Source organism: Aotus nancymaae, unplaced genomic scaffold (genome assembly GCF_030222135.1).
Source record: "Aotus nancymaae isolate 86718 unplaced genomic scaffold, 86718_ANA_hifiasm-v0.15.2.pri h1tg000041l, whole genome shotgun sequence".
Taxonomy (NCBI): Eukaryota; Metazoa; Chordata; class Mammalia; order Primates; family Aotidae; genus Aotus; species Aotus nancymaae.
The window spans coordinates 26,073,710-26,099,002 of record NW_026988455.1 but is presented as its reverse complement, the minus strand read 5'-3'; the positions used below and the strand labels follow the sequence as shown (position 1 = coordinate 26,099,002).

At 51.6% G+C, this 25,293-nt stretch overlaps 1 protein-coding gene across 1 annotated transcript; it reads left to right on the top strand.

The window, feature by feature from the left end:
* The first annotated feature begins 491 nt into the window (after positions 1-491).
* On the top strand, positions 492-24,379 carry SUSD3 (sushi domain containing 3). Its single transcript, XM_021671906.2, has 5 exons — positions 492-621; positions 15,482-15,670; positions 17,474-17,621; positions 18,768-18,899; positions 23,799-24,379. The coding sequence occupies exons 1-5, from the start codon at positions 534-536 to the stop codon at positions 24,007-24,009; spliced, it is 768 nt and encodes a 255-aa protein (XP_021527581.2). The 5' UTR covers positions 492-533; the 3' UTR covers positions 24,010-24,379.
* Positions 24,380-25,293: the final 914 nt, after the last annotated feature.

The following is a 25,293-nucleotide window of genomic DNA, read 5'->3' as shown; positions in this document are numbered from 1 at the left end:
TGGCCCAGCGAGAGACAGGGAAAGAAGGATGGGTCCACATAGGACACTGGGGGTGAGTGGGGTGTGGGAGAGGCGGGCCGGGGAGGGGTTTTGCCTTTTGCCCTTTGGTACCTGCCGAATCGGGCACCTGAGAAGGCAAAATCCTGCTCAAAAAATAAAAACACAGAAACACATAGAAAAACCACATTAGGAGCGAAGGTGAGAACAGGGCAGGAGGAGGGAAGGGTGTTGGGCAGAGGTAGCCGCGCGTGCAACGCCCCGGAGGAGTGACACTTTCTGCTCGGACAGCTACGCCGCTGGGAGTTTGAGCCCCGCTGGGCCCCCGCCCCCGTCCCCGTCCCGCCCCGCCCCCGTCTCCGCCAGGACCTCGGCCCCAGTCCAAAGTGTAGGCGTGGCCTGTAAGATTTCATGGTACCGCCCCTGAGAGGGCGTGGAGGGCGGGGCCTGTTGTGCTCCGCCCCGCCCAGGCCCCGCCCCCGCAAGCCGGGCTCACTGCCCCGGGAGGCCCGGCCAAGCGCCGCGGAGCGCCCAGGATGCGCGGGGCGGCCGCCACCCTCCGTGGCAAGGCGAGGCCCCGGGGGCGGGCCGGGGTCACCACATTTGCCCCAGGGAACCGCACAGGTGAGGGCTGAGGCCACGTGGCCGCGTGCGGGGCTCTGCGCCCATTTCACAGATGGGAAAGCCGAGGGGAGGGTGTTGCGGGGCCGCCCAGCCGTGGGTGGAGGGTCACAGCCACGATCCGCCCTGAGGATGAACCTCCCCGACCCTTTGCCCGCCCAGCGAACGCCCTAGTGGAGCCGAAGCCTGGTAGCTAGCGGTTCCAAACCAGGCGACTGCACGCAGCAGCCCGCGCGCCCCTTCCCGAGTGGCCGCTGCGCCTTGGTCCCTGTGTTTGGTCCCGGGCGCCTGCGGATACTGCAGCCGGCCACGCCTCTCCACGCCGCGGGTTCCAGGCCCCTCCGCGCCCCTCCGGGGGAAGTCGAAACTGGCCTCACCTGGCGGGCGGCGCGGGGCGGAAGGGGCGAGCCCGGCGCCCTCTCTGCGCCTGAGGTAGGTGTCATCTTCACGGTTCCTTGGTGACCACCGGAGCTCCACTTTTCAGATGGAGAAACTGAGCCTGCGAGAGGAGAGTGGCTGTCCGAGGTCACCCTGTAGCCAGGCTTGGGATCCGGCGGCTGTCTCTGAGGCTCAGAGGCCTCCGGAAGGAAGAGAGGCTGCATTTTATTTTACTTTTAAGTGTTTGATTTCAAGAATGTGCTTGAAGAGCTTTCACCTCCTGTGGCCAAGGCTCCAGGGTTCGAATGCTGGCCTTGCCCCGCGAATGATTATAAAGTTTAACCCTTTTAGAAATGGAACCAAACCGGAATTCTGGGTCTCAGATATCCCAAAAGCTCACTTCCCGTGGCCACTGCCTCTGAGGGTTAGGCCTGAGGGTCCTGAGTGTCTCAGGCGTTGCTGGGCTTAGGTTCTGCACAGGAGGAAGCTGAGGCCCAGAGTGGGGTGGGCTGGCCCCAGTCAAACTGTCAGCCTGCAGCCCCAGGGAACTGGCAGGAGGGTGGCAGGAGGCTGGCTTCCTCTCACAGATGGGGAAACTGCAGCCCAGAGAGTTAATTCACCAAGCAGAGGTGTGCAGCTCAGCAAAGTGGGCGCTGAGACTTGTTCCTGGTGCTGGTGGGTTTGGTTTATTTAGTTTGACACTCTGGCAGCCTAATGTCCAGAGTTCCCTAATTTGGTGTTGGGGTGATGAGCACTTTGCTGCTGTGTTTGAGGAAGGCGTGCCCAGGGCCTGGTGCTGCCTGAGGAGCGACTTCTATTGGCACAACAGCCTGGGGGAGTGGGTTGCCAGTGCCTTTTGGATAGCCTTGACTTGCCCAAGGTCAGCCCAAGGCCAGCGAGTATCTGGAGGCTCTGGTGTGTCTGCAGACAAAAGGCTGTTTGCCTCAGAATTTGTGCTGGGAATGGAGCTTAGTCCAGCACCCTGTGCTCTTGTTCACCCTGCCTGCCCCTGGCTCTTCCTCTGACCACCTGCTCAGTCTCCTCTCCGACATGAGCACTTCCCAGGCACTGGCCCCTTGTTGGAGTTTTGGGTTAGAATCCCCTCTGTGACCCGGGGTGAGTCACTGCACCTCTGTGCCTCAGTTTTCCCACTATATACCTGCCCCCAAGTTTGTGGACAGGCCCAGTGGCGCCTGGGGAGCTGCTTCAGGGGTAATGCCATCATGTGGACTCCATCACTCCCCTGCCATGGAACCTTAGTCTCTTGCTCTGTGAAATGTGCTATGAAGTGAGAGGCTGGGGGGCTGGTACCCTTTGGAGAGGATTTGACACTAAAATAGCAATGGCCAGGAGCGGTGGCTCACACCTCTAATCCCAACACTTTGGGAGGCTGAGGTGGGTGGATTCCTTGAGCCCAGGAACTCGAAACCAACCCGGGTAACATAGCGAAACCCCATATCTACAAAAAATGCAAATAAGTTAGCCAAGCATGGTGGCATGTGCCTGTAATCCCAGCTATTCTGGAGTCTGAAAGGTGGAAAAATTGATTTAGCCCAGAGTTCGAGGCTACAGTGAGCTGTGATCATCCTACTGCACTCCATCCTGGGCAACAGAGCAAGATTCTGTCTCAAAACAAAACAAAAACCAAAAATGTAATACGGGGGTGTGTGTTTTTCCCGACATCTTTAAAATGCGCCATTACCACTGGTTATTCTAGAGTAGATATGAAGAGCACAGTAGTGCGGACAGACTTGTCTTCCTGAGAGGCAGGGGTCTTCCCTCTCCTTCTGTGAGCGCCTGGGGAGAAGAGCAGGGCATGGGGGAGAGAGCAGGAGTTTATCATGTTTGTTGCATGGCCGGCCCCTGGCCCTGCTCCCAGGGCAGTTTCAGCACTCCCTGATCTGGGAGATTGTCCAGGAACACAGGGTTCCAGTGGCTAGAGGTAACCCCCTGGCATCCCTGGAAATGCCTGGAGAGGGGGCAGCAGGAGGCATGCTCTGCAGGTGCCATCTTGACTTCACCCCTGAACTCCTGCCCCAGGACTGGGCTATGTCCATTTTATAGAAGAGAAATTGAGACCCCATGAGCGCCTGTATAAATCAAAGCAAGGCAGACAGACCCCATGATGCCTGGCTATGGTCTTCTGCTGCCCATTGGCATTTACAGAGCTGCTGATAAGAGGCACAGGTTTCCGGACCCTCGGTTTTCTGCCAGGGATGTGGAGATACACGTTCCTCATTTAGAATTAGCCCAGTTCTGTTCTAGAGGAGAGTGTGTTTTCCACACCCGGAGGCCCCCCTGCTGCTCGGCCTGGAGATGCAAGGCCACAGTGACTCTGAAGCCTGTGCCCACCCTCCCTGTGGAGATGGGCTCAGAGAGGGCAGGTGACTTACCTGAAGACACACAGCCAGGGCTATGGGCCACCCACATGTAGTGTTGGGGTCAGGCCCTGTCCCCACTGCCAGGGTCTTGGGGGTCCTGTTCTCAAAGCACCTCTGTGTGCACAAGTCACCCCCTTTAAACTGAGAAATTCCTCCTGAGGGTTCCCATTTCACGTTTGGAGGAACTGAGACCCAGATTGGGGTCACACAAGGACTCACTGGCAGATGGGAATCAAGTCCAGGTGAGACTGGGTCCATCAGCATGCCTCTGTCCCTCGGGTACCCTCTCTCCCACGACCTCAGCCAGCATAAAAGGGAACATAGTTAGTTACCTGGTCCCACAGCAAGTGAGGTCAGGGTATAGGGGCTGTGTGGCAAATGCCAGGAGGGAGGACAGAAGGGCCAGCCTGGGGTCCAAGGTTCCAGATAAAAGATTAGCAAGCACCATTATTCTCAGACGCCCAGATGGCCTCATGGGCTGGGAGGATGAGGACCTACCTTGGTTAGGCCTGCACCCTCTGATAAGGCCAGGGAGGGAGGAAGGAAGCACAACTGTGGCAGCAGGTGTGGCACGTGGGCTGAGGGCAGCTGGGGCATCCCACAGGTGTGGCCCTGAGGTACCCATTGGTCCTTACCACCTGCTTCTGAGCCATGGGAGGGCCAGGCAGGACCTCATGTTTTTATTTTGTATCTTGTTTGCATCAAATCCATTTTCTGCTGTTTTTCCCTCTCCTTTAAGATTTACATGCATGTAGTAAAAAGGGGTCTGAAGGGTACCAGGTAAGAAATGTCCCAGCGCTGGGCCAGCAGACCAAGGGCAACCAAAACCAAGGGCCGAGGTATAGTAGGCAGGTAGGGTGGGGCTGGAGGGCAGGGCGGATCCAGGGAGGTAAGGCCTCTGCCTCCGGCTTCAGGGAATGGGCTCCTCAAGGACAGCTGTGGTGGGGGGTCCCCTGCAGGGGCCAGGCGCAGGAGGGCCATCTGCGGGCAGATGGGAGTTTATGAGTGTTTGAAGCAGGGGAGAGGACAGGTGGGATCTGCCTCTCAGGCACTAGGCATGGGGAGCAGCCCAGGAGGTCAGTAAGGGGTGGCCCTGGGTCCCCTGGGAGTCCGGGTGTCTCTGTGTGAGCAGGATTTGGCTCTGCAGTAGTTAGAGGCAAGGGTGATCTACCAACTCCATCCCCATGCCCTGACGATTACTTGGAATGTCCCTGGGAGGTGGGTGGGTGCAGATAGACTTCATAGACCATAGCTCCTGGCACTGTGCCCTCTCCTAGCTGCCAGTTCACTGTGAATCCTATGGAAAGGGCTACCCCAAGGGGACAGGAGTCTAGGCTCCTACCCTCTGCACTGCCATTGTGCAACCACGGGGTCTTGGGCAGGTTTGTGGGCCTCAGTTTCCTCATCTGGAAAATGGAGCCAGCCCAGAGAAACTGTTTCCTGGCCTCCCAGACTCGGGACAGGAATTCAGGAGACCCCACTGGGGCCTGGAGGGTTGAAGGTCTCCTGCATGCTGCAGACTTTGGGGATCAGGGGCTAAGGGCTGAAGTTTCCCTGGGGCCTTGAGGATTGAGACCCAGGCCCCCAGTAGGGCTCATGTCCTGGGCTGCTCAGGATGTGGCTAATTACCCCAGGAGGGCAAGTCACCAGTTTTGTAGATGGAGAAGTTGAGGCTGAGACAGGTAAGAAATCCAAGTCCAGGACCTGCTTCTGGGAAGGGTCTTGTCAGGATCAGACCCCGGGAACCTACTGGTTAGCCCTCCAGGAAGCCTACCCACTTGACTGGGGGCTAAGGGGGGCATTCCTCATTGGTGGCTTCTCTTTCTGTGGCCTCTGCAGCAGGAGAGGGCAGAGAAACATGACTTTGCCTCTCTGTGCCCTCTTGGCTGAGGGTTTAGAGGAAGTTGGAGTTCCTGGCCGCCCCAAAGAGGCAGGTCAGGGCTGTGAGCCTTGAGCAAGGACTCATCCTACTCTCCCTCCTACCAGTTACTTTCCCCAGACACTCTGCTTGACCTGTAAAGGAAAGCCATTCCAGCAGCCCATTTACGTTAGGACCTCCTGGTCAGATGGCTAGAAATGCAGGCTCTGGGCCAGACGCACTGGCTCACAACTGTAATCCCAACACCTTGGGAGGCCGAGGTGGGTGGATCATGAGGTCAAGAGATTGAGACCATCCTGGCCAACATGGTGAAAACCCATCTTTACTAAGAATACAAAAACTAGCCGGGTGTGGTGGTGCACACCTGTAATCCTAGCTACTCAGGAGGCTGAGGCAGGAGAATCACTTGAACCCAGGAGGCGGAGGTTGCAATGAGCCCAGATCGTGCCACTGCGCTCTGGCCTGGCGAAAGAGTGAGATTCCATCTCAAAAAAAAAAAAAAAAAAGGAAAGAAATGCAGGGTCTGATGCCAGGACTGCATATAAGGCCCCTCAGCCCCACCAGGCACCATCCTTCTCTGCTCATAGACAGTTGGGGGCTGGCATCAATTTTACCAGGCTTGTACTCCAAATTGTTTTGTACCTTTGAGTTTTTAATTTGACGGCACATCCAGGTTTCTTGTAGGTCAGTGTTATGCGCTGGCTGGTCCCCTGTCTTTGGTTGCGAGTGGTGACTTCACCCTTTATCCCCACGTTTGTGAGGTTCAATGATGCAGGCAGGACAGGCTCTGGGGATGTGGGGAGGGGCCGAGTTTGCCCCCTTGTTGATGCCTTTCACTGTGACATATAATCCACCACCTGCTGAAGACAAGAGCCCTCACTATAGCAGAACCTGGCAGCTGAGAACACAGGATGTGGCTTTTGACAGATGAACAAAGACAGGACCTTGGTCAACCTCAGACATGGCTAGGCGAGAGCCGACTGGTCAGCCTCAGACATGGTTAGGTGTGAGCTCCCCACCGGCTCAGCACAACACATGGGCGGGCAGGGGGAGGGGCTGCCCCTTCTAAGACACACATAGAGGAAGTCAGCTGTGGAGGTGACCTTGCTGGGATGATCATCATTTCATCCAGTCCTCTCTCCCTCTGCCTGCTGTGGTATTTGTAGGTGGAGACACAGACCCAGGGTGAAGTGATCAGGGTCTCCTGTAAGGCTGGGATGACCCCCAAACCCCAGCCCTCTGGCTCCAGAGCTGGGCCTGGCTGCCTTGGGTGCATGGGAGGCCCTGGCAGTCACATCTGTCTTATTTGAGAGGAAGCTATGTTCCCATGGTGACACACAGTCTTGGTAGAATAAGTCCCGGGATCAGCCCCATGTCTAGACGGCTCAGCAGTGGTTAGTATCTGGGTCTTGGATGGGGAGTGGGATGGACACCCCTTCCCTGGGACCCTGCTGGGTGGGAAGGGGAGGTGCCTAGGGGGTCAGTTACATGTCAGCAGTGGGGATGCTCAGGGTCTTCCCCCAGCATTTTTCTTTCGAACGTGCAGCAGAGTTGAAATCATTTTATGCCTGCACACGCAGGCTGAGCCAGCTCGATTCCACCCTTCAGATTTCGCTGTGCCTACTTTCTCACATTTGCCTCCATCCCTTGGTCCACCCCTCCAGGCATCGCATTATTCTAATGAAGTTCTAGTTTTATTTTTAAAGAATAAATTTGCATTCATCCATTCATCCTCTCACTGGGCAGACACTCAGCCAGGCACTGTTATGGGTGCTGGACACACTCACCCTCACCAGCCTCCCCTCCCGCCCGCCAACAGCTGCTCCCAAACCTCTGGCTGGTGGGGCCTCCTCTCTGCAAGGGCCGCAGTGGGCTGGGAAGCCACAGAGGAATGCAGAAGTCGCAGCTCTAAATTAAGGACTGGGAAGTGTTGGCCGCCTGGCAGGCCTGGGGAAGGGGGCACGTGGCCGGCCCGTGGCTGCCCTGATGTGTCTGCCAGGGCTCCAAAATCCCATGGCCACCTCCTTGGCCAGAAGAACAGTGCATATCCAGATCCCAAGATTTTGAAGAAGCAAAGTGTTTCCAGGCCCTTTGGGAGTGCCGGTCATGACTCTTATCTGTGAGGTCAGGCTGCCAGTCCTCCATTCATTTGTTCATGCATTCATTCATTTACTCATTCCTGCACTGATGTCTGCGCATATGGAGCATGGTAGTCGATGAAGAGCCAAAACATTGGAGACAGAATTCAAGACCTAGCTGTGCCACTGGGAGCTAGGTGACCCAAGGCCGGCAAGAGTCAGCCCAGGGTTATAGGAAATAGCCCAGGCCAGGGGTGAGAGCTGTTCCTGACACAGGTATGCTCAGTGTCAACCGTCATCGGCCCAGCATCCCTGGGAGGCTCTGCCTCCTGCTGCTCTCAGCCCTGGCCATTGTCCCCTCCATCCCACTGAAGGGCAGGGCAGCTGCTCAGGCCCTCCCCACTCTGTGTGCTGCCCCTAGAAATTATGCACCTCTCCCCTGCAGCCTCCGCAATCTGAAGGGCTGGTCTTTTTAACCCTGACAGAGATAAGAAGCAAAAAAAGAGTATCTTCTTTTTTGTTTGTTTGGTTGGTTTTTTTGAGACAGTTTCATTCTGTCGCCCAGGCTGGAGTGCAGTGGCACGATCTTGGCTCACTGCAACTTCTACCTCCCAGGTTTAAGCGATTCTCCTGCCTCAGCCTCCCAAGTAGCTGGGATTACAAGGTGCCCGCCATCACACCTGGCTAATCTTTTTGTATTTTTAGTAGAGACGGGGTTTCATCATATTGGCCAGGCTGATCTCAAACTCCTGACCTCATGATCCACCCACCTCAGCCTCCAAAAGTCCTGGGATTACAGGCGTGAGCCACTGCACCTAATTGAGTGTCTTCAGTTTTAAATGTGCATTTCTTTAATTGACGTATTTTCCCTCATATTTTTTAAACAGCTTTAAAGGGCTATAATTTACATACCATACAATTTGCTTATTTAAATCGTAGAAGTCAGTAGCTTTTAATACATTCACATATATGTGCTACTGTCACTCCAGTCAATTTTTTTTTTGTTTTGTGACAGAGTCACTCTGTTGCCCAGGTTAGAGTGTAGTGGCATGATCTCAGCTTGCTGTAACATCTGCCTCCCAGGCTCAAGCGATTTCCCTGCCTCAGCCTCATGAGTAGCTGGATTACAGGTGTGCGCCACCACGCCCAGCTAGTTTTTGTATTTTAGTAGAGACGGAGTTTCACTATGTTGGCCAGGATGGTCTCAATCTCTTGACCTCGTTATCAGCCCGCCTCAGCCTCCCAAAGTTCTGGGATTACAGGTGTGAGCCACTGCGCCAGCCCAAATTTTTGTATTTTTTATAGAGATGGGGTTTCACCATGTTGGCCAGGCTGGTCTTGAACCCTTGATCTCAGGTGATCTGACCTCCTGGGCCTCCCAAAGTGCTGGGATTACAGGTGTGAGCCACTGTGCCCGGCCACTCCAGTCAATTTTAGAACGTTTTTAATCACCCCAAAAGAAGATCCTATACCCCTTAGCGGTCATCTCCCAGTTTTCCCTTTCCCCGAGCTTCTGACAGCCACTAATCTGCTTTCTGTCTCTGGATTTGCCTGTTCTGGACATTTCATATGAATGTCATCATGTGACATATGACCTTTTGTGTCTGACATCTTTCACTTGACAGTGTTTTCAAGGTTTGTTCATGTTGCAGCATAGATCAGCACTTCATGCCTTTTGATGATTTAATAGTGCTCCGTGGTGTGGATAAACCACATTTTGTTTATTCACTTATTGGTTGACAGACATTTAGGTGTTTCAACTTTCTGGCCATTATGAATAATGCTGCTGTGAACATTCATGTACCCATTTTTGTATAGACAGGTATTTTCATTTCTTTTGGCTGATTACCTAGGAGTGGATTTACTGGATCATGTGGTAATTTTGTGCTTAACTCTTTGAGAAACCACCAGACAGTTTTCCAAAGCCGCTGCACCATTTTGTTTCCTAACCAGTAGGGTCTAAGGTGCCAATTTCTCCACATTCTTCCTAATGCTTGATATTGTCTGTCTTTTTTTTTTTTTTTTTTGAGACAGAGTCTCACTGTCACCCAGGCTGGAGTGCAGTGGCATGATCTTGGCTCACTGCAACCTCCTTCTCCCAAGTTCAAGTGATTCTCCTGCCTCAGCTTCCCGAGTAGGTGGAATTACAGGAACCCACCACCATGCCCCACTAATTTTTGTATTTTTAGTAGAGACGGGGTTTTACCATGTTGGCCAGACTAGTCTTGAACTTTTGACCTCAGGTGATCCACCCGCCTTAGCCTCCCAAAGTGCTGGGATTACAAGGGTGAGCCACCACACCCAGCCAGTGCTTGGTATTGCTTGTCTTTTTGACAGACATCTTTGTGGTTTTGATTTGTATTTCCCTGAAAGTTAATAATTTTGAGAATCTTCTTGTGCTTATTGGCTGCTAATTTATCTTTTTCAAAGAAATGTCTGTTCAGATCCTTTGACCATTTAAAAATTTTGTTGTCTTATAATTGAATTGTGATAATGCTTTATATATTCTAGACACATGCCTCTTATCAGATACATGATTTCCAAGTACTTTCTCTCTTATTGCTAAGTTGTCTTTTCACTTTACTGAATGTGTCCTTTAAAGCACAAACATTTTTCATTTTGATAATTCCTGTTTTTTTCTTTTTTCTGTTGGTATTTGTCTTTGGTGTTATATCTAAGAAACCATTGCTTAAGGTCACAAAGATTTTCCCCTACGTTTTCTTCTAAGAGTTTCATAGTCTTAGCTTTTACTCTTACGTCTTTGATTCACTTTAAGTTAATTTTAGTATGTGGTATGAGCTAGGGGTCCAGCTTCAGTTGTCCCAGCATCAATTTGTTGAAAAACTATTCTTTTCCCGTTGAATTGTCTTGGTAGCCTTGTTGAAAAGCATTTGTCTGTAAATGCAATGGTTTACTTCTGGACTCTCAGTTCTATTCTGTTGATCTCTATGTCTGTCCTTATGATAGTACCACATTGTTTTGATTACTCTAGGTTTGTAATAAGTTTTGAAATTGGCAAGTGTGAACCCTCTAACTTTGTTCTTTTTCAAGAGTGTTTTGGCTATTCTAGGTCTTTTGCATATCCATATGAATTTTAGGATTAGCTTGTTGATTTCTGGAAAGAAGGCAGCTGGATTGTGATAGAGATTTTGTTGAATCTGTATATCAGTTTGGGGAATACAGTAGATTCAATGAATATAGTAGATACAACGTATCTGAAGGGGATGCATTCCAGGACCACCCCCTACCCCAAGTGCATGCCTGAAACTTCAGATATTTATATATGTTGTTTTTTTCCTAAACACACATACCTATGATAAAGTTTAATTTATAAATTAAACACAGTGAAAGATTAACAATAACTAGTAATAAGTTATACCAATTATAACAATATATTGTAATGAGAGTTATACGTATGTGGTCTCTCTCTAAATATCTTATTAAACTATACTTACCCTTCCTGAGATGACATGAGATGATAAAATGCCTATGTGATGAGATGAATTGAGATGAAAAATATAGGTCTTGTGATGTAAAGGGAAATGCCAGAAATAATTCGTAAGTTTTACACTGTGAGCCACTCTGAGTAGTGTGATGAAATCTCACCCATCCCGCTGCATCCTGCCTGGGATTGCCGTAAGTCACTTAGTAGCCCTCTGGGTTGTCAGATCCCCAGTGCTTGTGTTTAAGCAACTCTCATTTTACTTAATAATGGCCCCAAAGCACAACTGTTATGACGTACTATTTTCTGATTGTGGAACCACCAGTAGCTGAAACCATGGAAAGTGAAAACAAGGATAAGGAGGGACTACTATAATATATGGTCATCATAACAGTATTAAGTTTTCTGATCCATGAACATGGGATGTTTTCCCATTTATTTAGGTCTTTAATTTCTTTCAACAACATTTTGTAGTTTTCACATATATGTTTTGCACTTCTGCTATTAAATTTATAACTAATTCTTTTTGATGCTATTGTATAAAATTTTTTCTTAATTTTCAATTTGCTGACTGCTACTGTACAGAAATCCCATTGACTTTTGTATGTTGACTTCATGTTCTACAACCTTGCTGAACTCATTTCTATTTATAATAGTTTTTAGTGGATTTCAGAGGCTTTTCTACATATATACAAAATCATGACATCTAATGGAGATAGTTTTACTTCTTCTTTTTTTTTTTTTTTTCAAGATGGTGTCTTGCTTTGTCGCCCAGGCTGGAGTGCAGTGGTGTGATTTTGGCTCACTGCAACCACTGCTTCCTGGGATCAGGCAATTCTGCCTCAGCCTTCCATGTAGCTGGGAGTAACAGACATGTGGCACCCACACCTGGTTAATTTTTGTATTTTAGTAGAGACAGGGTTTCACCGTGTTGGCCAGGCTGGTCTTGAACTCCTGACTTCAAGTGATCCGCCTGCCTCGGCCTCCCAAAGTGCTGGGATTACAGACATGAGCCACCTCTCCTGGCTGAGCCATTTGTTTTTCTTTTCTAATTTACCCATTTTGTTCTGATTTTTGTCATTGGCTTATTAATATATATATAAGTGCTGTTTATGTAGAGAAGATATGAATCCCCTATTACATGTATGTTACAAATATAAGAATCTTAGCTGGAGGGCAGCTCCCTCCCTGCTATCAGTGGACATCTGGGCAGGTGAGCCTATTCCTCTGAGCCCTATCCGTTATCATACAGATAAGGAATGTGGGGTGCTCTTGAACAGAATGTTCCATGAAGACATGCACTGTTATTGTTAGTAACTGTGCAGATGCTGAGGATCCACAGACAGGGAGCAGTCAGAATGGCCTGCCCGGGCCAGAGGTCAGTCTTCCCCAGACACTGAAGGGGCAGAAAGGATGGAGGCAGCCTGGGGATGAAGACCCGGGTGGCCATGGTTGACCTTGGCAGAACCACAAACTGGCTGTGTGACCTCAGTGTCCCTGAGCCATGGTTTCTGGGGCTGCAGAATGGGGGAGGCAGTTCTTCCAAGGACACCATGGTTCCTGTCCTTGTGTGTACCAGGCACAGCCACCTTTCAGATGCCTTGGCATTGCACCTTGTTTCCTCTGCACACCAGTCCAAGGTGGGTACAATAGCTGTGCTGACGTTGAGGCCAGGGCAGGCTCCCTTGCCTGGGTCTCCAAATGTGCATGGCGGAGGTGGACTGGGAGCTCCGCAGGCTGGAACCCGTGCGTTCATTTCTGTGCTGTTGCCCAGCCGCCACTGCAGCGCTCAGCACAGAGTAGGGCCTGGACATTATTCTTCCTTCTATTATTATTGTTGCTGATATTCCTGCTTTGGTTATTGTCACCTTCGGGCCCTGGGAAGAATCCCAAGCACTAAATAGCGCACTGGGCTGAGATGTGTTTGACTGAAGCTTTGTATCAGATTTGAGCCAGTCCACTTAACAAATCCACAGAAAAACAGTGGCCTAATGATCACATTTCCAGCTGCAACTCTGGGGTGGGGAGAAAGGGATACTAGAGGCAACAGCAGCAGGGGTGGGGATTAGAGTTGAGGCTGCCCAGGATGAGCTGACATGGGGCAGATTCTCCCCGCTGGGCTTGACCATCAGGTGGGGCTCCTGACACAGTGTGCTGGGTCCCCGTTCCATCCCTACCACCTTCAATTTCCATCCTAGATGGGCTTGTGAATTCAGACGTGGGGTAAGAAATGGAGTGATAGCTGGACGCAGTGGCTCACGCCTGTAATCCTAGCACTTTGGGAGGCTGAGGTGGGTGGATCATGAGGTCAGGAGTTCGAGACCATCCTGCCCAACATGGTGAAACCCCGTATCTACTAAAAATACAAAAATTAGCTGGATGTGGTGGTGCATGCCTGTAATCCCAGCTACTCAGGAGGCTGAGGCAGGAGAATGGCTTGAAGCAGGGAGTTGGAGGTTGCAGTGAGCTGAGATCATGCCACTGCACTCCAGCCTGGTGACAAAGCGAGGCTCCGTCTCAAAAAAAAAAAAAGAAATAGTGATAACATCCCAGAGATGAAGACCTTGCCTGGGCATACAGCCAGCCCATGTGACTGCTCCTGGGTGGACATGAATAAATCTGGGGGATGGTATGCAGCCTACCGCAGATGTCTTTGGTAAACATCTTAAAATTAGAGTCCACAAAGTGTGCTGGTGAATTGGTTATAGATTGAGAAAGTAGGTTTCAAGGTTTGGGGCCCAAGCAACTGAAGGATGGCGGGACTGCTGATTTAAATTAAGTTATAATAGGAGAAGCCACATGGTGAGCAGGTTGGGGGAGCTCAGAAGCTTGGCTAGGTCACATCGTCAGGCTCAGTGGGCAGTAGGACTTCCATGCCTAGCACCCAGGGCACGGTCCCTGATACAGTGCACAGAGGACAGAGGAAGGTCGTAGCAGGTCAGTGTGGAATAATGGGGTACATCAGACTCTACATGCCTCAGCTTTTGTCCCCACCATCACCCCCATTTCTGGGTGTTGGTCCCTGCCGGTGCAGAGGGAGAGAGGCACGGAGATGCTCAGGTGCCCCTTCACTGCTGCTGCCTCCAGTCAGTCTGCCTCCGCACACACCATGTACCAGCCCAGCCTGCTCTCCCTGTTCTTCGCCTGTGATGCACCAGCAGTCCACTGTCAATGCCCCAAAATCAGGAAATACTAGATACACAGGAGGAAGAGCCTCTTGCACTTGGACACTAGGAGACCTGCCCAAGGATGTCCTTAGCAGTTTCACTGAACGTCCATGAACCCCAGAGGCAACTCAGATGCAGGGAACAGGGACACACACTGAGGCCCATCTGCACAATGGAGCATTTCACTGCTGTGAAAAGTAACCAGCTGCTGACATACGCAGAGCATGATGATTCATGTGCATTGTGTGTGTGTGTCTGTGTGTATGAATGTGTGTGAAGTTAGACCAGAGCCTCCTTGCCTGGTTCTGAGTCTTCCCTGCAGCATAAGAGCTGTGTGACCGCAGAAAGTATTGTAAGACCCTCTGCCCAGTTTGCTCATCTGTCGATGGGGTTAATGACGGTTCTCCATGGCTCGGCTGATGGCACATGTAAGACAGGTGCTACAGCGTCCAGCCACAGTGAGCTTCTCAGTCCCAGCTGTTGTCATTGTTATAATTTTATAAAAATTCCTGATTGCTGCTGTATCCAAAGCATCTCTGTGTCCTTACTTAAGAACATCGCTGTAACTGCTCTCTAGTATTTTACTGTCTGGATGGACTTGGGTGAGGGAATCATTCCCTCCTGCTGGAGACGTGGGTTGTTTCAGCCTTTCACTATTCTGTGTGGCTCTGAGGTGAGCTTCCCATAGAACAAACCTTGGCAGCACATTCTTATTTCCTGTGGCTAAAGGTGCATATGCAACATAGGGCCCTTACTGCATTTACCAAATGCTCTGCAGAAAGGTTGGATCTCCACCCCAACCCAGGAACAGGGCTTCCCAGGCCCTGCCAATTTGTACATTGTCTATTTTCTTTGCGCCTTCACCTCATCGACGTAGGAAAAATGAGCTCTTCCTTGAATCAGCATTTCCTTAATTGCTGTGAGTCTGTATTTTTCATGTCTGTGGGCCATTGGTGTCCTTGTGAATTGCTTGTTCACAATTAGAACTTGTCGGGGTTTTTTTAATGGAATATTCAGTTTTTACTGATGGGTAAGACCTCTTCATAAATGAAGGCTATTGAACCAACCTTTGGCCTATGTTTTCCGAATATCTTTTCCCCAATTTTTCACCCGAGTTGGTTGTTTTCCATTATTAGGGAGCTGCAGAAGCTTTTGCTTTCTGCTTTGTATGCAGTCAAATCTGTTGATCTCTCTCCCTCTCTTTTTTTTTCCCCTGATTTCTGCCTTTGGAGCTGTGCTTAGATCATAATGCGCATGTCTCAGTGTCTCAGGGAAGGTATATTTGCTTTTATTGTCTTCTGATACTTGTTGCTTTTTTTAACACTCCAATCCTCAACATCTAGAGTTTACTTCATGGAGGGATCCAGCTGCGTTGTCCCAGGGTCTGGATGGCCCCATGTGACCTCCAGAGCATCCAGTGGCCTTTGGAGCTGCACCCCGCCCCTTTGCTCCCCAATGCTGTGCCAGCTCCACCCTCCAGGGTCCCGCCCTGCCCTGCATGCCCAGCCCCCATGCCTTACACCCGCCTCTCTCCCCAGGCACCTGTGCTCAGCTGCAGCTGCCCCCACAAGCCACCTTCCAAGTCCTTCGTGGCGATGGTGCTTCCGTGGGGACCGTGCTCATGTTCCGTTGCCCCTCCAACCACCAGATGGTGGGGTCTGGGCTCCTCACCTGCACCTGGAAGGGGAGCATCGCTGAGTGGTCTTCAGGGTCCCCAGTGTGCAAACGTAAGGACCCTTCTGTCAGCTTGGTGGCTCTGGGGGTGGGGGATGGCCCCATTTCCTGTCAGGAGGATGGTGTGGATAGGGATGGCATGGGTGTCCACTCATAAGCAGCCTGGACAGTAGAGTCCCATTCCCAACACTGACAGCTTGCTTACAAGTCAGCAGCCGGCTGTCAGCCCTCAGCCCTCCGAGTGCCACATCAGCAGTGTGGACCCGAAGCCTAGCAGCGGGCATCCAATCCTGGCTCTGCTACCAACTTAGCTCCTCACTGCCAAGAGGCTGCTCATGCTCTCTGAGCCAGCACTTTTTCATCTGTTAAGCAGGAAACTGTTCATTCATTCATTCACATACATGTGCATATGGCGAACTTTAATAGGATATTGCATGTATCAAGAATCCTAAGTACTGGCCACCTAGAAGGCCATGACCTGCCTGGCCCTGGAGCTCCCAGCCTGTGGGAGGGGCTGGTTTTCTGATTGTATTTGTTGTACAAGCATTGAAGGGTCCACAAGATAGTCCCTTTTCAATGCCCAACATGACATTTCCAAAATGAAGCCACGTGTTATGTTAATGTGTTTTATGCGTAAAAAGGGCTCAGAGTCAAAATCGTTTGGCAGATTCTGGGCTTTTGTGCTGCAGGACTTCTCAGAGCCTTTAAAATGTTCACATGATAGGTGATTCTCTGAGAATGCAAGTGTTAGGATTAGATTCTGAGAGGCAGAAAACCCAGAATACTAGGATTAGCCATGATGGAGCCCAAACTTCATGGTGGGCAGGCAGGCCTGTGTGGGCTCCAGGTGGAAGGAGCCAGGCCCCTTCCCTGTCATGGCTCTGCTGGGCATGGCCTCAGCATCATGATCCAAGGTGGCAGCAGCTGTGTTCCAGGCAGCTGTTATGGGGTAAGAGGCCTCAGGGCCAAAGGGCAGGCCCCAGTGTCTCAGGAAAGGTGCTTGGTAGTTTCTCCACATCACCTCTTATCCTCCATTGGCCAGAACATGGCCCTGTGACCACCGGAAAATGTAGTCTCCATCCTGGGTGGTCAGCATCTACTAGGGAGCATGGGAAATGGGGACCAGGGGACAGGGCCATGTCCCCTACATGGGAGTACATGGTGTTGCTCAAATTAGGATTCCAGGGCCTTTTTTCCCCAGAACATCTGTAGAATCTGATGGAACTAGTTTTTGGAGCATAGCTAAGGTCACATAGCAGATACATAGTATTCTGGGCCTTCCTGGAAAGTGACCTGGGAAGGCATGTAAGCCCCTGAAGAATGTGGCCAGCTTGGGGCAACATTGTGAAAACTCACATGGGCTGGGCAAGGCCTCCTCAACACTGTTGTCACCTCCTCTCTGTGCCCTGCCCTTCCTCCATTCCTCAAGGAGGACTCCAGTGGGTAGGAGCCAGGGAGGCCATCACTCTGAACTCCCTGCCAGAGCTTCTCCAATTAAGTCACTCTGCAAACTCCTACACACCCTACAAAAACCAGCTCAAATATCCCCTTCAATTAGTCACTCTGCATACTCCTACACACCCTGCTCAAATATCTACTTCTTGGGGAGAGTCTTCTCTGATAGCGCCACCTCCAGATATAGTTTGCACAGATCTTTGCCTCAGCCCCCAGCACCTTATTGCCCCCTTACCATGCATCACAGCTCACTGAGGGTCAGCCAGGCCCTGTCCACACCCAGAACCTACCCCTACCACCTCTGAGGCCCCTAGCCCTTGGGCCAGGCAGATCTGGGCGAACCTTGGGCCAGGCAGATCTGGGTGAACCTTGCCCAGGAGCTGGCGGTTGTCTCCACACAGTGGTGCCGCCGCACGAGACCTTTGGCTTCAAAGTGGCCGTGGTCGCCTCCATCGTGAGCTGCGCCATCATCCTGCTCATGTCCATGGCCTTCCTCACCTGCTGCCTTCTCAAGTGCATGAAGAAGGGCGAGCAACGGCGCTCCAACAGGTATGGTGGCTTCATGGTCTTGGGGTCCTTCCAGGAGGCACCTCTTGGCACCATCAGAGGAGGAGAGGGCAGAGTGTTTCATAGGAACCCTGGCACTGCCCTCAGGGCACACATTCCTGCCACCACTGCTCTGGGCCTGCGTCTCACCATCATACCAAGTGCTGCTCCTGGCCCACACAGTGGCCATGGGCAGCATCACAGCTCGGGGGGCACATGGGGCCCCAAGGCCCTGCTTTCAGGCCAGGCCATGGGTTCACGTGGGATTGTTTTATTCTTTTATATATATATATATATATATATGCAGTCTCACTCTGTTGCCTAGGCTGGAGTGCAGAGGCGCCATCTTGGCTCACTACAACCTCCGCCTCCCAGGTTCAATCAATTCTCCTGCCTCAGCCTCCCTAGAAGCTGGCATTACAGGCATGTACCACCACACCTGGCAAATTTTTTGTATTTTTAGTGGGGATGGGGTCTCACCATATTGGCCAGGCTGGTCTTGAACTCCTGACCTCAGGTGATCTGCCTGCCTCGTCCTCCCAAAGTGCTGGGATTACAGATGTGAGCCACCATGCCCAGCACTCTGCTGTGTTAATGGGCTGCAGGGCTGCCAAACACGCCCCTTAAACCTTGAGGGGGTGTCACTGTCACTGCAGACAGAAGTTAACTACAGCCCACCAGCTAAGTCTGGCTTTCTGTCAGGATTTTCCCCATGGTCATTTATTTATATATTGTTTTTATTTTTTAATTGTTTTTATTTTTTATTGTGGTAAAATACCAATACATAAAACTTACCTTTTTAATGTCTATGATTCAGTGGCATTAAGTATGTTCATGATGTACTGCAGCCATTAGCACCATCCAGCCCTAGGACTTTCCACCACCTGTGTTTGTAAGTAAAGTTTTATTGGAACACAGCCATGTTCATTGTCTACTGGTGGGTGGCTGCTTTTGGGCTGCAGTGGCAGAGTTTAGCTGTGGGAGAAATCGTGTGCCTCACTGCAGCTAAAACATCCGCTGCCCGACTCTTTGAGAGGTTTGCCAGCCTGCCCTGGTACTGCAGAGGGTGCCCTGGGCCTACATGGAGCCCATTTCCACTGCTGTCAGGGTGTGCATGCTCAGAGTCCTTCCTCCCAAATTCTCCTCCAGGTCGGCCCAGCTGTGGTCCCAGCTGAGAGATGAGGACTTGGAGACCGTGCAGGCTGCATACCTTGGCCTCAAGCGCTTCAACAAACCCATGAGCGGGCCCAGCCAGGCACACGACAACCACAGCTTCACCACGTGAGCCTGGGTCTGGGTGGGGGGCATGCTGGGGGACAAGGGGTCCAGCTTGGTCAGGCCCTGGGGCACCTGCTGCTCCCAAATGCTGAGAGCCTGGGCACACCTGGCCCACCCAGAACCTTAATTCTCATCTCTAAAACAAGAGGCTGGTGGTCCTTGTAGCACTCTTCCTGACTGTGACATTCTGGGACTCAGAGCTGCCCCCAGCAGTGTTTTCATCTGGAAGATCCATCCTCCAGGGAACCTGAAGCTTCCATACACCCGTGTTCGCTCCACCCACACCCAGCAGGGCTCTGCACTGAGCCACAATCACTTGCTCTCCCTCCCATCCCCTCTCCCTCTCCTTTCTCTTTCTCTCTTAATATACACATACATTTTTTTTTGCCCTGAACCAATACAAGGACATTGTTTTTCTGAGTCCAGAAATCTAATATTGATTGGCCGGGTGTGATAGCTCATGCCTTAATCCCAGCAGTTTGGGAGGCTGAGGTGGGAGGATCACCTGAGGTCATGCGTTTGAGAACAGCCTGGCCTACATGGTGAAACCCCATTGGGTTTTCACCCAAACAAAAAATTAGCCTGGAATGGTGGCAGGCACCTGTCATCCCAGCTACCTGGGAGGCTGAGGCAGGAGAATCACTTGAGCCTGGGAGGGGGAGGTTGCAGTGAGCCAAGATGGCACCACTGCACTCGAGCCTGGGTGACAGAGCAAGACTCCGTCTCATAAAAAACAAAAAGAAAACCAACAACAACAACAACAAACTGAACAGAAATCTAATATTGATTGCATGTGGCCTGTCGAGTGGAGAACATCTCAGTTGATGAGCAGCGTTAAGCGTGTCCACCCTTTGGTCCATAATCACATGCAGGGCTCAGCCGCCAGGTCTCTGAGCTCCTTAAACTGGAATGGGCCTTCAGTTTTTCGTGGCATAGTCTTCTGAGGGTTCCAGGTCAGTGTTCGCATACGGAGCCCCTGTCTGGATCTGTGCGGCGTTTCTGCATCACCAGGCCCCGCTGTGCATTCCTGCTGCAGGACTGAGTGCGCAGATCATAGCCACAGGCCAGGCTGCCCACACAGGCCACATGGAATGGGGTCTCTTGGCTGAGGCAAAGACCCCCAGGTCACTTCACTGTCAGAGCATGAGGAAAGGGCTCTTAAGGGTCCCTCTGCTGCCTCGGCGGCCTCTGACTCACGGTCTCAGCATGCAGGGGTGATCCTCCAGATCCGTTCTTGCCTTGGGCATTACAGAATGGTGACTTTGTTCATTCTGTTGCAATTCTGACGTTCCTTCTATCAGGAATGAGGATACGCTGGTTTTTATTTTCCTTTCTTTCTTTCAATTTTGTTTTGTTCTTTTAGCATCACGTGAACTCATGAATATTCTTTCCTGAAACTTATTTTGGGAAAAGTTCAGAAATACACAAAAGTAAAATATTGTCCTGGATCTCCTGCTCCTGCCTCCCGTTCTCATGGTCACCAGCTCAGCCAGGCCACCATTTGAGCCCGTTCCCCCACATTATTTTCAAGCACACTTTTTGTGGGCTCCAGTTGTTCTTGGCAGTGGGAGCTCCGCCAAGCCGTGACCTGTGCCCTTCTGATCCATCGCCGTCGGTCTGTGAGTGCTTCCTGCCTTGCACAAGATATTCCAGCCCCATCTTGAGTTTTCCGTGCCCAGCCCTCGGATTGGCCACTGCGGTGCGGGCAGGCACCGAGATGACAACATTGAGCTTGGCTTCCCTATCTTCAGGCCCTCCCGCTGGAGCCTTTCGAGGCTGCAGTGTGCTTTGTCCCATCCCTCGTGGCCTCACTGTGTGACTGTAACAGCGTGTGCTTCGGCTTTCTCCCCTGTAAAGTGAAATGGCAGTGGTGCTCACACTCTCAAGTTGTTGGAGCTACCTGAGTCCAGGTGTGTGCCTCTCTTGCCAGGCCCAGGGGGAGAGCTTGGTGAATACTGTCATTGCCACTCTTATGACCTTATGCAGATGGGGAAACTGAGGCACGGGAGGGGGTGATCTGTGTGGCCCTGGGTTGCAAACACGGTGCTGGGTCTGGCCAGCCCCTGCAGGGAGGGAATTCACCTTTCCATCTCCTTTCCTGGCGCTTCAGGTATGCATTGCATCACCAAGGATGTAGCAGAAATGCTGCCACGAGACTTCTGCACTTAGTAGCACGTTCCAGGTCACCGTGGTGGTCTGAGGCCTTCAGGCTGTCATTCCTTATAGTAGCCCATTGTCCCAAAGTTTCCAACATCTGTGAGACCCTCCCTGCTGAGTGGTCAGGCATGGTCAGCATCTTTTTGCTTAGTGCTGTTTTTCTTTTTCAAGACCACACTCTTGGGGGCGATCCTGGGAATCCATTGTTTAGGCCTGATGGTCTGAATATGTTATGACCAGATCCTTTCTCTGGGAGCTCTGGCATAAGTGACTTCGGCCATAGTTTTCTGGGAACTGCATTATCACTGAGTGCGGATCATTTGCTTATCATGTTTCTTATAGTAGCTGTAAGTTGCACAGGTAGTTTCCGTCAGCATTTCTTTGATGAGTGTCGAGGGAGAATGTTTTCTCCAGCTTTGGCTCACCAGTGGCATTGCTAGCATTGGTCATTTTCTGTTTTCTCTGCTGAATTACCTCCTAATGTCTTACTTATGTGTTATGGGAGGGCACCTGGACCACGGATAGGCTACAAGTTTATTAGGGCTCTTTCCTTTTTTTATTTTTATTTTTAAGACAGAGTCTTGCTATGTTGACCAGGGTGAAGTCAACATAGGAAACTCCTCTTCCTGGGTTGAAGCAATTTTCCTGCCTCAGCCTCCCGAGTAGTTGGCATTACAGACACCCGCCACCGCACCTAGCTAATTTTGTATTTTTAGTGGAGATGGGGTTTCACTATGTTGGCCAGGCAGGTCTCAAACTCCTGGTCTCAAGCAGTCCACCCATCTCAGCCTCCCAAAGTGCTGGGATTACAGGTGTGAGCCACTGTGCCTGGCCTCCTTTCCCTCTCATTTTAGTTTTGTTGGGGCTCTGGTGGCTAATGCATTTCCTTCTGGGTAGTGAGATATCCGAAGGCAGGTTCAGAGCTCCTCCATTGCCCCGCCTGTGATCCCCACTCCCCATTACAGCACCGAGGCCAGATCGTCCTGTGTCATCACTGGGAAAAGTGCCCATGGACAGGGGGAAGGAACAATTGCTTCTCAAGGCAACATGGTGTCCAGGATGAGGGCAGCCATTGCTGCTGCTGCAGGGGCTTTGCTGGCCAGAGCATGAGGCCGAGGGGCTCCCAGGGGTGCTGTCTGGGGCCACACATCTGCCCGGTCCCAGCACCACAGACACCAGCTCTTACACTGCAGGGACTTGCAGTGTGTGGTCAGAAGTGTGTGTCCTATCCAAGGACGGCCACAGATCTGTGTAGGGAGCTGTGCTTACCTCCCCTGGGGAGTAAGAGAGCCAGGGCAGGAGGGAGGCGCCCTGATAGGGCCATGAGAGGCTGAAGGAGGCCGTCTTGGGGGCCACTGTGATAGTCAGCTCAAGAGGCAGGAAGTGGTGGTGAGGCTGAGGGGGGATTGGGAGGGGGACCCTTAGGGCAGAGTCCCTTCCTGGAGCTCTCACACATGGGGACATCAAGCACTCAGTCCAGCTTCGTGGGGATTCAGAGAAGGCTGGTCCTGCTTAGGGCTACCCAGCCAATAGAGGCAGAGTTCCCTGAGTCCTGGACCCCAGGCTTCTAGCAGGGTACTTGGGATACGCCTGGGCTGGGACTGCCCACCCCCGAGGCAGGGCCCAGGCTGCCTCCACAGGTGGTAAATTGCCTTTAGCAAGGTGGGGTTTGCCTTTTGACCTTGTTTTTATTTCATAAATACTTCTCAGCACTTGCAGTGTGCCAGACACTGTTCTGAACTCTTCCAAATATTAACTCTTTTCACCTAGAGGTGGGTACTGCTTTTATCCCATTTTCCAGGTGAAGAACCAGGCAGGTTAAGAAACTTGTGTAGACTCCCACACTACCAGTAAGAGTCAGGCTAGGTGAAGTTGGTCTGGCTCCTAGCTCCATGAAGCTGCCTTTCCTCTCCACTAATGATCTGATGCATTCACTTACTCATTGCACCAGCAGATCATTTCTTAATTCCTACTACTTCCTAAAGTTTTTCTGAGAATTAGTTGTGGGTAGGAACAGTGATCCAGGAAGGCTTCCTGGAACAGGTGATGCCAGAAGTGAAAGGACTAAGAGAGCCTGCTTTGGGAGGGTAGAGAGACAGCCTTTGAGGGGAGGAAATAACATGCAAAGGGCTGGAGATGGGAGCCACCAGGCAGCCTGCTTGGAGCAGAGGCTAGTGTGTGTGGAGGGCGGAGACAAGGCAGGGCCAGGGTCTGGTCAGCCTGGGAAATGGCTTGGTTTGTGTCGGGGGTGGGTGGGGGAGCCACAAGAGTACTGAGGGTGGAGCAGGTGGGCCATCTAGCTCCGGGCCACCAAAGAGGACAGGCCTAGCAGGACAGAAGTTATCCTCCCCTTGACACTCCTGCTCCCCAGCGTCCCTTCTCCGCCTGGGATGTCCCAGGCCCTGGCCAGGCAGCTGGGCTCCTGGTAGTTTTTGCACAGTCTGAGCCCTAGGAAGTCCCTTCCCACACCTTAGCTGGACAAGTGTCTGGCTCCTGGGCCATGCCTTGGTTGTGTGGATGAAGGACCCACTTGCCAACAGGGCCCAGCAGGGAGATGGAGTGGCCTCTGTGCACCGTAGGGTGCAGGGCAGCTCCTGGCAAGAGGAAACAGGCTCCCCAATGCTCAGGGCAGCAGTTGCCCCAGGCCCACTGAAGGCCCAGGGCCTGGGTACCTGGGAAGGTGTGGAGCTGGGGGTTAAACGCTGTCCTCACTCTTTTGCCAGCTCATGCCTCCTCTCTCCACAGAGACTATGGCGAGAGCACCAGCAAGCCGGCCAACGTGACCTGCGGCATGGACAAGGACCCCGGGATCCCCAGACCTCTGAGCCTCAGTGGCTCCTCCAGCTCACCCCAAGCCCAGGTGATGGTACATATGGCGAACTCCAGGCAGCCCCTGCCTGCCTCTGGTCTGACTATAGGAATGCAACGACAGCCTGCAGCATATGCACTAGGGTGACCGAGGAGTGAGGCCTCAGGCTCCACACCGGGAAGCCAGGCTGACCCCACCAGCCAGTCAGCTGCAACTCCACATGTGCCCATCTTGAGACTAGTCAATGGAATCAGCTTCCAGGTGTAGGGACCCCTCGGGGCCAAGCTGACATCCAAGGCTGAGGACCCCAGCGGGGGGAGTGTTCTGTTCCAACACAGCCTGGCCATAATGATTTTTATAGTTTTGGCTTACTTGAAACCACTACTGAGGGTAAGATACCGGCTGTGGCCTCCCACTAACTAGCATTCCTTTAAAGAGACTGGGAGATGTTTTAAGCAAATCTGATTTTGTATCATAAAATAAGAAAATAGCAATAAACTTCTTTTCAGCAACTACAGATGGCTACCTCAGCATCTTCCTCCACAGGATGTGCTGCTTCCAAGCAGGGACCCATGGAGGGGTCTGCATCTGTTGTCTGTAAAAGTGCAGATGAGGGGTGTTAAGTAAAACAAAATAATTATTTCTAATACCAAAAAATACAAATGTAACAGTGGTTGATTGATGTTAGAGTCAGAAGAGGAGACTTCCCGTTTTTTTGTTTGTTTGTTTTCAGGGCTAGTTTCTGTTTAACTCTGAAGAAAAATAATCTGGTATTGGTTAGTGAGGAAGGGGTGTACTGAGGTGTGACTGACCTGTCTTGTCATGGCCAGGTCTCCTTGGCCAAGACAAATATTCAGTCAGTCAGTGGGGCTTAAGATTTTATTTTTATTTCACAGCCATAACACCTCCACATGGCTGCCTCATGTGGCCTGGGCTTCCTTGCAACATGGCGTCTGGTTTCCAATGTGAGAGTTGCAATGTGAGCACCAGGTGGAGGCCATTTTGCCTTTCAGGTCCTGGCCTTGGAAGTCATGCTGTGTCGGTCCATTGGGAGTCAAGGCTGCCTTCTAACAGAGGGAGGAGAGTTGGACTCCATTGCCAGGCAGGGAAGAGTGCTGACTGGTGAGAAGAAAACTGGCAGACGTGCTTTACAACCATCATAGTCACCTTTAACCCAATCACTTGTCAAAGCAATTTTATAAAAGGTGACTAATTTTGGCTGGGTGTGGTGGTTCATGCCGGTAATCCCAGCACTTTGGGAGGCCAAAGCGGGTGGATCACAAGGTCAGAAGTTCAAAACCAGCCTAGTCAAGATGGTGAAACCCCGTCTCTACTAAAAATACAAAAACTTAGCCGGGCGTGGTGGCAGGCACCTGTCATCCCAGCTACTCGGGAGGCTGAGGCAGGAGAATTGCTTGAACACAGGAGTCG

Coding starts and splice junctions, on each gene's coding strand:
- SUSD3 (XM_021671906.2), top strand. CDS start 534: ATGCGCGGGGCGGCCGCCACCCTCCGTGGCAAGGCGAGGCCCCGGGGG. Junction 15,671..17,473: donor AGGGTCCCCAGTGTGCAAAC/GTAAGGACCCTT, acceptor GTCTCCACACAG/TGGTGCCGCCGCACGAGACC. Junction 18,900..23,798: donor GACAACCACAGCTTCACCAC/GTGAGCCTGGGT, acceptor CTCTCTCCACAG/AGACTATGGCGAGAGCACCA.